The sequence below is a fragment of the Chrysemys picta genome, chromosome 11, assembly GCF_011386835.1.
Source record: "Chrysemys picta bellii isolate R12L10 chromosome 11, ASM1138683v2, whole genome shotgun sequence".
In the NCBI taxonomy this organism is placed as follows: Eukaryota; Metazoa; Chordata; order Testudines; family Emydidae; genus Chrysemys; species Chrysemys picta.
In genome coordinates this window covers 76,807,437-76,819,871 of record NC_088801.1, presented here as the reverse complement: position 1 = coordinate 76,819,871, position 12,435 = coordinate 76,807,437, and the positions used below count along the sequence as shown (strand labels likewise).

At 44.6% G+C, this 12,435-nt stretch overlaps 1 protein-coding gene across 21 annotated transcripts in view; it reads right to left on the bottom strand.

The window, feature by feature from the left end:
• The window catches only part of PCNT (pericentrin), a 243,875-nt gene that overhangs the window by 192,107 nt on the left and 39,333 nt on the right, over nt 1–12,435 (bottom strand). For 18 of the 21 annotated variants that reach the window (XM_065562243.1, XM_065562244.1, XM_065562253.1 and 15 more), the window contains 3 exons: nt 9,981–10,031; nt 7,210–7,365; nt 4,572–4,721 (listed from right to left, as the gene is read on the bottom strand). In XM_065562243.1, the coding sequence (XP_065418315.1) occupies nt 4,572–4,721; nt 7,210–7,365; nt 9,981–10,031 (357 nt within the window). The remainder of the gene's footprint in view (nt 1–4,571; nt 4,722–7,209; nt 7,366–9,980; nt 10,032–12,435) is intronic. The other 3 variants (XM_065562248.1, XM_042861826.2, XM_065562259.1) reach the window with 1 other exon arrangement.

Genomic DNA, 12,435 nt, shown 5'->3' with positions numbered 1-12,435 from the left:
TTGTCAGCAGCATCGGATGCCACTTGCAGGGCCGCTTTAGCCGACGACGACCCCTCTTCTATAAGAGCCTTGAAGTCCTTCCTGTCCCGGTCTGTGAAGAGGGACTCAAATTTAGACAGGGATTCGCACACGTTGAAGTCGTACCTGCTCAGGAAGGCTTGGTGGTTGGCTACGCGAAGCTGGAAGCTAGCCAACAAATAAAATTTTCTGCCAAAGGAGTCCAGTCTCCTGGCATCTTTGTTTTTGGGGGTTGGCGTGGGCTGGCCCTGACACTCTCTGTGGTTTACCGATTCCACAACGAGCGAGTTGGGAGCCGGGTGGGAATACAAGTATTCATGGTCCTTCGTTGGCACAAAGTATTTCCTCTCTGCCTTTCTTGAGATTGGGGCCAAGGAGGCAGGAGTTTGCCACAGGGAGTTTGAGATGTTAGCAATACCCTGGTGCAGAGGCAGGGCCACGTGGCCCGGCGCAGAGGGAGACAGGACGTTAAAGAGGAAATCAGACGGACCCTCCATCTCCTCGGCCTGCAGCTGGAGGTTGGAAGCCATCCGCTTTAGGAGGTCCTGGTGCGCCCTGAAGTCCTCCTGCAGGACCGATGGCGGAGACACCGCTATGGTGTCATCCAGTGCCGGAGAGAGGGCCCTCACGGAGTTGGGCGCCTCGGTCGGTGCCGGGGCATCGAGACCGAGGTCAGAGTCCTGGCGCGGGTCCACCAACCCGTGATCCGCCAACTTGTCCCGTGGGTTGCCGGAGGAGGCTGATGAAGCCTGGGACACTCTGGCGACCAAACAGATCTCCATTTGGGCTGGCACCGATGGCCACGGTGCCCACTGGCACCACTGTCCTTGCCATGGGGTCCCTTGCCATTGGTTTGGCTGAGCGCGCAATGGCAATATGTGTCCTGGCAGAACGGCGCGTGCCGAGGATGGATGGGCGGGTGCTGAGGCCAAGGTCGCCAAAGAACGCTCGGTGCTGCGGGAGCAGTAGGAGCGGTGTCTGTGACGTCCTCTCCCTCGGGACCGGGATCTCGATGACGATGAACAGTACCCACGCGACGAACTGCTTCGGTACGCGTCACAGCGACGCGAAGCCTGGTGTCCTGACGCCGAGGTACCCCGGGGGAGCCTCTGGCGTGACGTCTAGAGGAGCAGGATCTGGAACGGGAGTGCCAACATCTGTCCCGTCAAGAGCAGCTCTGGTACCCACGTCTAGCAGATGAGTGTTTCCGGTGCCTCTCTCGGTGCCTACGCTCGCTGGCAGGCGGCGTAGAGGGTTCCCGCGAGTCCCGTGCGGATGGCGGCCCGGACAGTCTGGCCGGTGTCGAGGGCGGCTGGGAGCGGTCAGAAAAGCGGCAACTGTGCACCGAGCGGTGCAGGGAACGATCTTCGGAGCAGGAACTGTGGCTGCTCGGAGAAGTCTGGTGGGCACCAAAAAGGGGCTTGCCTCGCAACCTAGGGCCCATATCCGTTTGCGAGTTCGGGACGGGCAGAGACATAATGTCCTTCGCAGCCTGCACCGCCTCTGGCGTGGATGGCATCCGTACTGGTTGGGATGCCTGGACCGACAGTACCGAGCTACTCCGCTCCACATGAGTCGGAGCCTTTGAGCACGGGGGGAGATCAAGGGCTGCCCAGCGTGGGACCAGCCTCCCCCCTTGTCCTTATGGCAACGGCATTGCGAGGCCGGACTTTTCCCTTGCTTTTTGGAGGGAGAGCGGTGCCAACTGGTCAAAGGGGCCTCACTATGTACGGACGAGGTGGCGGCTGGCGCAGAGTCCGACCTGCGTACCGGCATCGGGGTCAGCGCCAACTCCATCAGGAGAGCACGAAGTCTGATGTCTCTCTCCTTCTTGGTTCTTGGCTTGAACGACCTGCAGATGTTGCAATGGTCGCTGATGTGAGTCTCGCCCAGGCAGCGAAGACACTCAGCGTGAGGGTCGCTCCTGGGCATAGAACAGCGGCACGAGTCGCACGACTTGAAGCCTGGGGCACGGGGCATGCCCCAAGCCCACTCTAACAACTGAAGAACGATCTACAACAGTACCACTAAGGTCAAGAAGAAGAGCTGCAGCAGAGTTGGAGCACAAACGTTCCGACTACCTTCACTGGTGGCAAGAAGGAACTGAGGGTGGGGGGGAGCCATGGCTCCCCTTATAGCGCGATATACAGGCACCACTCCAGGGGTCGCCTCGGTGCTCCCCCAGTATGGGTACTGCTAAGGGAAAAACTTCCGGCACTGGTGCACGTGGCAAGCACGCACACCTACTGTGGAATACACGAGAACGATCACTCGAAGAAGAAATCATGGAGCACATAGCAGGCAGCAATAACAGTGTGGATACTGCTTTCACTGAGATCTAACCTATTAAGCCAACAATGCCAGCAGCCTTTTAAACGTGCAAAGGCACATTCCACCACCATTCTGCACTTGCTCAGCCTATGGTTGAACCAGTCCTTACTGCTGTCCACGTTGCTTGTGTACAGCTTCATGAGCCATGGGAGCAAGGGGTAGGCTGGGTCTCCCAGGATCGATTGGCATTTCAACATGACCAGTGGTTGTTTCGCAGTCTGGAAAGAAAGTCCCTGCTTGCAGCTTTCTGAGTTCCTAAAGATGCGCACATCATGCACCTTTCCCGACCATCCCACGTTGATGTCGGTGAAATGGCCCCTGTGATCCACCAGCGCTTGCAACACCATTGAGAAGTACCCCTTTCAGTTTATGTTCTCTTTGGCAAGGTGGTCTAGTGGCAAGATAGGGATATGCATTCCATCCCCATCGTGGCAAAGCCATCCACTATGTCCTGTGCATTGCCCAGAGACACTACCCTTCTTACCAGAAGTCTATTGATTGCCCTGCAAACTTGGATCACAACTGACGCCATGGTAGAGTTACCCAATCCAAACTGATTCCCCACTGACCGGCAGCAGTCTGGCGTTGCAAGTTTCCACAGAGCTATCGCTACTCGCTTCTCAACTGTCAAAGCAGCTCTCATTTTAGTATTGCTGAGCTTCAGGACTGGGGAAAGCTCTTCACACAGCTCCATGAAAGTCGTCTTACGCATTCAAAAGTTCTGCAGCCACTGCTCGTCATCCCATAGCTGCACAACGATGCGATCCCACCAGTCAATGCTTGTTTCCCGGGCCCAGAAGGGGTGCTCCACCGTGTCAAGGTGACGCACGACTGTCACCAGCAACTGAAAATTGCTCCACTCCATGGCTTCCAGCAGGGCTGCTTGCCCAGCATCCATTGTTCTGCACGGTGGCTCCTGCTTCAACTGAGTAAATACTGCAGGATTAGGCGTGAGGTGTTTGTAATGCTCACAACAAAGTACAGCTGAGATGGGTCCATGCTTGCCATGCTATGGAGTCTGTGCAGGTAACCCAGGCTTAGGAAAAAAGAAAGGAAAAGGTTTGGCTTCTTTGCCATTGATTTCAGGGAGGTAGGGAGGTAAGTGCATCATGGAAGGCTAATGCCATGCTCCCATAACCATCTGCACAAATATGTTTTGGTCCCATAAGGCACTGCAAGACCAAGCCAAAATTCTTCTCGCCTACATGCACTGAAGGATAGCTACCCACAGTGCAGCGCTCTGTGCATCAATGCAAACCCTGCTAGTGAGGATGCACTCCGCCGACACAAGCATAGCGGGGACACACAAGATCGACTTGCTTAAATCGGAGACTCGATGTCTTATATAAAATTGACTTAACTTTGTAACGTAGACATGCCCTGAGTCTGTTCAATTGCTCTGCGCTGACCAGAATGGATTATGCTTTAACCTTTATTTCTCTGTGCTAATCTATGAACTTCCAATGCTGTGTTCCAGTTGACTAATAAACCCTACTGTTTTGAAAATGCTGCTTGAGTGTCGCTGTAAATACTGGGTGAAGCGCATTAGTCCCTGATGAGTGTACAAGTCTCTATTAGGAGTCTATCTCAGTTGGACTCACTGAACAGAGTTCACAATGTGAAGCATGATTGCTAAAGTCCAGAGGTTCAGCCTAAGAAGGCAGCAGTGATGCTGTGTGGCCTACCCTGAAATAAGAGTGAGACCTGTAAGGGATCTGGCACACTGAAGGGATTTCTCCAAGAGACTATTTAAAAACTAGAGACTGCACCAATCCTGTGAATCTGTAACACCCTGTCATATAGTTGTATAGTATTTTTCATTTATAGAGCTCAAACAGCTTTCTTCAAGAAGTTGGGTAAAAGTTCCCCCTACTTTAACAAGGGAAAAACGGAGGCATGAAAAGTGACTTCCTGAAGGTTTCACCTCAAGTCAATGGCAGAGCCATGAAAGCACCCAAAGCTTCTGCCTCTCAGACCAGTTCCCCAACAAGTGGAGTGTGCTTCCTCTGCACTGCAATAAACTGCACTACAAAAAAAAAAAAATCAAGCAATTCAGGTTTAGTTTAGGAAGCCTGAAAATCACATTTAAACCAAATGTTAAAGAGAAAAAAGGGGAAGAAGGGATTTATATAATTTGCTGAGGTCAAGATTTACTAACTTTTTTCCCAGTTAATGTTCTGATCCTTATTTTCTGGTAACAGTTTTAAAAAGCCAGCACACACCTCATGTAACTGAAGCTGTAAACCATGGATCTGATCAGCTAGGAGTGAGGCCTCTTCCTGAATGTCATCCCGATTTTGCCTTGCCTGCTGAAGGTTACTTGTCAGCTGAGCTATTATCTCATTCCGTTCCTGGACAGCCGTCTCCAGCTCCTACATGAAACATTAATGCATCTTTAAAACCAGACTTTTGCAGCACTTTAGACACGTCAACCTTCATTAAAAACAAAGGAACTGGCTCTTTGCATTGTACTTAAGGCATCAGTAAAACTTGCTCCACAGGAGTGGTCATCTTTCTGTGAAAACTGCAAAGAAAAAAAAGTTTATCTTCCACTGATCTCAAAAGGTAAAGGAAGTCAATTTAGAACATTGTTTTTAGCAAATGCAAACATTTTAATAGGTAAAAGGTGAAACAAAAAAAGTGTAGAATTTCTACAGTAAGAAACTGAATCCTCGATGCCCCCTTTATGTAAAAGACAGGCTGTACTGATCTAGGATGAATGGAGCAGAGATGTTCACCTCTCCTCATCCAAGTGAGAAAAAGCTAATGATTTGGGGTATGTTAATCCTATTCCATATTAATCTCATTAGCTTCTTTAAAGTATTTCTCATGACAGGAAACTTTTTCGTTTCCTACTCCTAAAAGGAAAAAGTAAGTCTGCAGCTACGGAGGAAGCAGGAAGACACTCTTCAAGCATGTGGGGTGCAGTTCATCTCCATGTGGAAGTCCTAGAAACCAGGAGACTATAAATTGAACACAAAAACTCTTTTTTTTCCCCACCACACACATTTACCCCATTTATCACCACTACCAGCAGCTCTGCAAAAGAAAAAAAAAAATAGAGTACATGTTGAAACTCACTTTAAATGAGCACAGAAGAATGATCTCCATTTAAAAAAAAAAAAAAAAAGGAAGAGATGCTCCATATTATTTGAGCCTTTACCCAGAAACGCGGCAGGTAAACAAACCAGTCCGGCCTGCCAGGGGCTTTCCCTGAACAAGCAGCGGCCCTAGTTTGAGAACCACTGACCTACACAACATTTGATAGAGACAATGGAGTTTTCATTAAACCTGGTTTTGAAATTTTTACAACAAAAGGTAATAAAGTACTGTTCCATTTGATTCTTGTTTGTAAACACAATGTAGAAAATTTAAATGATCACATAAGAAAGTGAGTCCCTTTTCTCCACAATGCAATTCCAATTTTCTAAACTCCAGTTAACTGACCTCGTTAAATTTGGCTTACAATGACTGAAACTTCATGCCTTTGTAACTCCCAAAGCTTTGCTTCCACAGAGCACTAGTCTTCAATTCAGAAAAGCTCTTACACTTAGGAGCTCTCCATGATCGAAGCTATGTGGTGAGCCTAAATTATTTAAACCCCTAAAAAGGTTTCAGGAAACCAAAACAATAATGTTTTAAACCTGCCCAATCCAAAAGAACAAGAGATTTCTTTCAATATCAGATATGTTAACTATCGATACTTAAAAGAAAGGATTATATTCTGGAAGTTTTGTTCACTTCCTTTAATTTGGTGCACATTTAGGTGTGTGTTTTTTCAGAGAGGAACCTCAAGATTGTATTCTCTTGCCTATTTGGATAATCAACAAGCCTCAAATTTTATGAAGATGTCAGGACACCTGAAACCTTAAAAATGAAGGTTTTGCAAAATTGGTTTGGTTTTGATACAAGAGGGGTCTGTCTTTTTCTTATAGTTGGCAACTTTTTATACCTTGCCATGCCAGTAAAAGCTCAGTGAATTTCTCTATTATTAATTATTAATATTATTATTATTATTATTATATCTACTGCAGTAACACCTAGGAGCCCAGGCATGGACCAAGACCCCAATTTTGAATAGATATAACTTTCAGATAAGTTTACACAGATTATAGTTTTACTAATAGTTGCCTCTATCAATTATATTTCAGAGCTCAGCATATTTGCTGTTGCTCTGTAATAATTTATGAATATTATATTTTCTATTTGTCTGATTGTTGTACGAATATTTACTGTACGCCTATACTTAGTTAATTCAATAGCAGGATTGTCAGCAACAGCACCCAAGAAGGGTTGATCCTGATACACACTTCCCTGCAATCACTTCATGACAATCATTCACTTTGATGCTCTGGCTCCTGAACCCCCTGAGGAATTCAAAATGGTTTTGTGCAGCTGTTCCAAGCACGTGAGCTGAGACAACAAAGAAATCTGGCTGGATTTGAAGACCATCTCTCAAAAGACAGACAAGAGAAAATGAGAACGTGAACTCAGATTCCACAGTTGGGGTCACTGTATTCACCGCTAAGTCATAAGCTCCCAAGGGGAAGAACCGCAGGTATCAAACCCAGACAGACCAGTTGAGCAAGCATGACTGATAAACTGGGTCGCTGGCTGCAGTGTCCTGTGAAAGAATCTCAAGATTCCACCCCAGAATAGGTAAAGTCATGAGACCCAACACATGTGATGGTGCACTCAGAGACACCAGAGAAGGAGTCAGAGGTGCAGCTAGTCCTGTAACTGTGACACATATTACTTTGCTGTGGTATTTAATGAAGTTACACTGTTACCCATAACTCTGCTGGTAGCATCTTCAGTAAATACCCTTAAATTCAAGTTATCTGATTTTATTAATAGTACCTGAAGATGTGTAGCCCCACTATGCTGGGCAAGTTGTTCCAGTAAGTCATCCACCTCTGTAGTGAGTCTTTCAGTTGCTTCCTGTTTCTCCAGAAGTCTCTTTTCCAGCTCCACAATTCTCGTCCGACACATCTGGACATTAAACTGACCATATTCCTTAACAGAACACAGAACATCTTTCTTCATAAAAGAAAATGAATGGTATTTACTTAATAGTGTGACGTTGTTACTTTAAATTTATGGCAAAATTATATTCCTATCTGGCATAATCTCTCTACTCATCCATCTTTATAAGCACATAGTACCTTATACCTTTCCCTTTGGACCTCATTTCATGTAATATACTGAAATTTTAAACAGCAACATCTTTATTTTGAAAATTTACAAATAAGTATTTGAGTGAGAGAAAACACTTTGAAATGTCATGATGTATTAAATTTAATGGACCAAATTAACTCTTAAGAAGAGCAATGTGATTACATAGCCCCATCTGATGCTACCACAATTTGAGGTTTAAATCTGATTTCCAGCAGCAAACTATAAAAATGAACTGCAACTATATAACCAAAAATAAAGTTATTGCATTTGATTATACTGAATTTCCCTCGCCACCCCCCACAAGAAGAATTCAGGAATATTTTGTTAATTTAAAATTATATTAACAAGCACAGATAGTGTCAATCAGCTGCAAAAAAATAACTCATGTTTAATGTACTGAAAAATAATAAATGCCTAATGTTCAATTATTGTTTGCATTGCACCACAAAACCAAAGATATGTCTGAGATACATCGACGTAAACTCCCTCAAATTTTCAATCACAACTTCAACCACCAGCACCCATCCATCAAAATCTCTCTGGAACACTCCCGCACCAGCATCAATTTCCTGGACACAACGATCAGCTTCAACAATGGAACCCTACAGACAAAAAACCCACAGATCATCACACTTAGCTTCACAGATTTAGTAACCACCCAAAATGCACCAAGAAAACTTATCTACAGCCAGACGCTCAGATACCACAGAATATGCTCCGAGGAGAAAATCCAGGTTACACACCTTCACACACTTGAAATCACCTGCACCAAACAAGGACACTCCACCAGAAGTAGATCACATCATGGAATGGGCCACCCAAATACCATGAGTAAACATGCTTCAATACAGGAAAAAAGCCCTCCAACCACACACCCCTAGTTGTCACCTAGCACCCCACACTGGAATCTACATCAGGTATCATTAAACAACCCACACTGGAACCTATATGGGGTATCCTTAAACAGTTACAACCCATACTCAATGGGGACCACATCCTGAAAGAAATCCACCTTTTCTGGCCTTCAAACTCCTCCCCCATCATCACAAGAAGCAAGCTCCCCACAGACTAGGACACATCAACTCAACTGCCAGAACAGATGCAAAACCTGCAAATGTATCTCCACAGTTATGATCATTAATACCCAACCCCCACAACACACCTTTCAAGATCCATGGGCCCTACACATGCCTATCACAAAATGTGGTGTAACTCATCCGCTGCACTAAATACCCCAACAACTAAACCAGACCATCACTACACTCTCAAATGAACTCACACAGAAAAATGAAAAGACAAAAATACACCATATCACTCACAGGTGAATACTTTCCACAAAACAATAATTCCATAGCTGACCTCTCAATCCTTGTCATCAAAGAAAACCTGCACAACACCTTCAAAAGATGAGCCTGGGAACTTAAATTCATAACTCTGCTAGATACCAAAAATCATGGACTTAATAAAGACTCTGGATTTATGGCTCATTACAACAATCTGTAACCTACTAACCCTCCATTGTCCTACTACTGGATAGGCATTAACTGCCCATTTCACCGAGAATGGTCTTTTACAATATGTTAACTCTATCTGTTCTACACTTGTAATTAGCTGGGACACTCCGAATACCTTTCCCAGGCCTGAAGAAGTGCTCTGTGCAAGCTTGAAAGCTTGTCTCTTTCACCAACAGAAGTTGGTCCAATAAAAGATTTAAATTTTATTAGAGAATATTTAAAGAAAATAAACGATACAGAAAATTTGAGGCGTCAGTTATTGGTCATTGGGGGTAACATACAGAGTATAGGGGTATGTTGGTGTTTTGGGGTTGGGCAGCACACATAGTATATACAGACTGCAATGTCCCCAATGAGGGGGGGTAACCGGTGGGCGGGATCAGGAAACAGCCGATAAGCGGTGAGGGTCTATATTACCTCACCAACCTTATCTCTTTAATTTTCAATTAGCCATACAAAAAATAGTTTCCAGTCATCTGCAAGTTGTTTGTTGTAGAGTAGGAATCTGCTATATCGAAGCCCTTAGCAAGCCCTTACAATAATGAAGCTCATTCATGGGAATTCTCGGGCAAGAGATGGGTTTCTGTATATTGCTTCACTTCAAAGAGGAATATTATTTATATTCTTAAGGTTTTTTTTTTAAATTAAGAGTTTGATACCTTTATCTAGTAAAAATGTTTATTCAATTTCCCATGAACAAGCTCTGTAAGTTCCAGAGAATTACTGGTTCCAACGGTCAACTTGATTTGCTAACTGTACAATGCAACTGCCTACAGAATCTAGACTACAAGAACACTAGCATGATTAAAATAATTCAATCATGTCCTAACAAATGTTTAATGAGTATCTCATTTATAACACTTTAATAATCTTGTAGCCGTAATGCTCCTCTCTCATGAGCACACCAGAGCATACCAAGAACATTTGTTCAACACTTACTTCAGAAGCACAGTCATCCACCAAGCATGGGTTAGAAAGGTCAACATCAGCCTAACAAGAAAAAAAAAAAGATACCACAAAGTAAGTCACGTATGTTTTTAAAATATATAAAGAAAAGGTTTTTGAAGAGCCTTCATGAATCTACTTACTAAATATGAAAGCCAAAAAGTTAGACAAATTGGCAGGTTCTCAAACCTATATAACTTAGTAAATTCTCCACTGCTGAGCAGCCAGTTAGACAATGATTACATTCATATACCTCGGTAAAAGTTAACAGATTCAGATGCAAACACATACGATGAAACGATGTGGAGGTTTTAAATTCTATTGCAAATTCAAGCTCAAAAAATATGTTAAAACTCATGATTGAGAGACAAGACTTTACTTTCTCCCATCATGGCTTGCAAATTTACCAATAAAGATTAGCCAGCAAAGCGAAGTGGTGAGATAAAATAGAGAATTTAACAAACACACCAGAAGCCCTAAGACATATTTAAGAAAATATAAACCTTTGCTGATACACCCACTTAACAAAACCTGGTGCCCTATAAAACATACAGCTCTCACACAATATCCACAATTAAGCTCAAAAGGACCACCATGGTACTGTTTAGAAAAGAAAGATCAGAGCCATCTCTGTGTTTGTGACCCTACATCTAGTCACTTTCCAGCTTCCACCTCCTCCCTAGAGCAGCCATGGAAATTTTGGCCTCTCCAGATGCCCCAAATCCAATACCTTTGCCTTAAAAACCAGACTATTTTAATGCAAGTTGGATAGCAAGAAAAAATATTTAACAAATGGTTAAGTAAAAAAAATGCTTACATGAACATTACAGAAAATATTCCTAGATTGGCACTAAACTTAAATTACAAGAACATTGGAGAGTATTTCTCTCTCAATCCAAACATCTTAGAACCCTTTCTACCAACTTCGTAAATCCTCAGCAATGTTACCATTGTAACCAGAGACCCCTGAAAATACTGGGCTTATCTTCACTACTGGGGGGAGGGGCGCGAGGGGAGGGAAGGGGAGAAAGGATTAAGTTTGTATCCAGAATACTATATAGTTGAATCCAGACACAGGTAGTGTTTGCAAATAACTCAAACCTCAACAATTTGGGTGTACAGCGGGTCCCCGGTATACGTTGGGGCTGTGTTCTTGAAAAGGACAATGGATACTGAAAGGATGTATACTGGGGACCCGCTGGTACAGCAGTGGCATAGGAAAGAGGGGACACTTATGTGGGTGGCGGGCAATGACGGGGGTATTTGTGGAATTTGTGGAGAATTTAAGGTTCCATTAAAGCTGAAAGAACTAAATTCATGTCCCATGAATGAGGTACTTTTCTAATTGGGGAAAAACATGACATTTAAACCTTTTAGGAATCTGTTAAACATTCGGGGGCGGGCGGGTGAAGAACCTGCAATTGCTGGGTGGCAAGCCAAAACTGTACTTTAATGGAGCTTAAAGAGAAACCTGACTGTTTTAAATATAAAAGGTAATCCAGAATGAGTGGAATAAAAAAGCAAGTAGGAACACATCCTCCTTTTTTTACGCAAGATGAAACTCCACCACGAAACAGCTGATCGGGAGGTGTGGGGAGGGAGGAGGAGGCTCTGATCAGCAGGACTGCCAGTGGGCGGGAGGCACTGGGAGCGTGGGGAGAGCTCATGGGGGTCTGCTGACATATTACGCTGTCTCTCTGGCAATGTACATTGGTAAATTCTGGCTCCTTCTCAGGCTCAGGTTGGCCACCCCTGAGTTGGTTCCTTTAAAACTTCTGTAGATCTGAAAACCTGAACTGGCGAGTCCATACTGAAGTTATGAGGATGACTCAAGCTCTGTCTTTTATCACTTTTCTTAATACTCTCAGAATTAGTGGAAATGGTATAAAAGCATACAGCAGATGCATTGTCCATGGAATCAGAAAGGGATCCTCCAGAGATCCTCAACTCATCTCTCCCCGAAAACAGAAAAGGGGAAAACTTTCTGTTGCCCCTGGTTACAAAAAAATTTTACTCCTGGGGGAATTCTGCACCACTGCGTAATGCAGAATTTTGCAGAAATTAATATTGGGTGAGCAGAATTTCCTTTTTTCCCGCACCCACAGAAATGGGACGCAGCGATGTTGGCCTCCACTAGGGGTCACTGTACCTGGCAGAGCCCAGCTCGCAAATAGAAGACAAGGCCAGGGGGAAGAGGAAGGAAGACGTTATTCACCTTTTGCTGAAATGATGGTTCTTTGAGATGTGTCCCCCTGTGGATGCTCCACTTTAGGTGTCAGTGAGTCACTGCGCCACAGAGCAGAGATTTTCGGTAGCAGTCCTCGGTCAGGGTGCGTGTGCGCAGTAGTCTTGCGATGCTGTTGGTGCCTCATGTAGTGCGCACACGACCTGACCCTTCAGTTCCTTCTCTACCGCAGAGCTCGATGAATGAACTCCAAAGTAGAGGGGA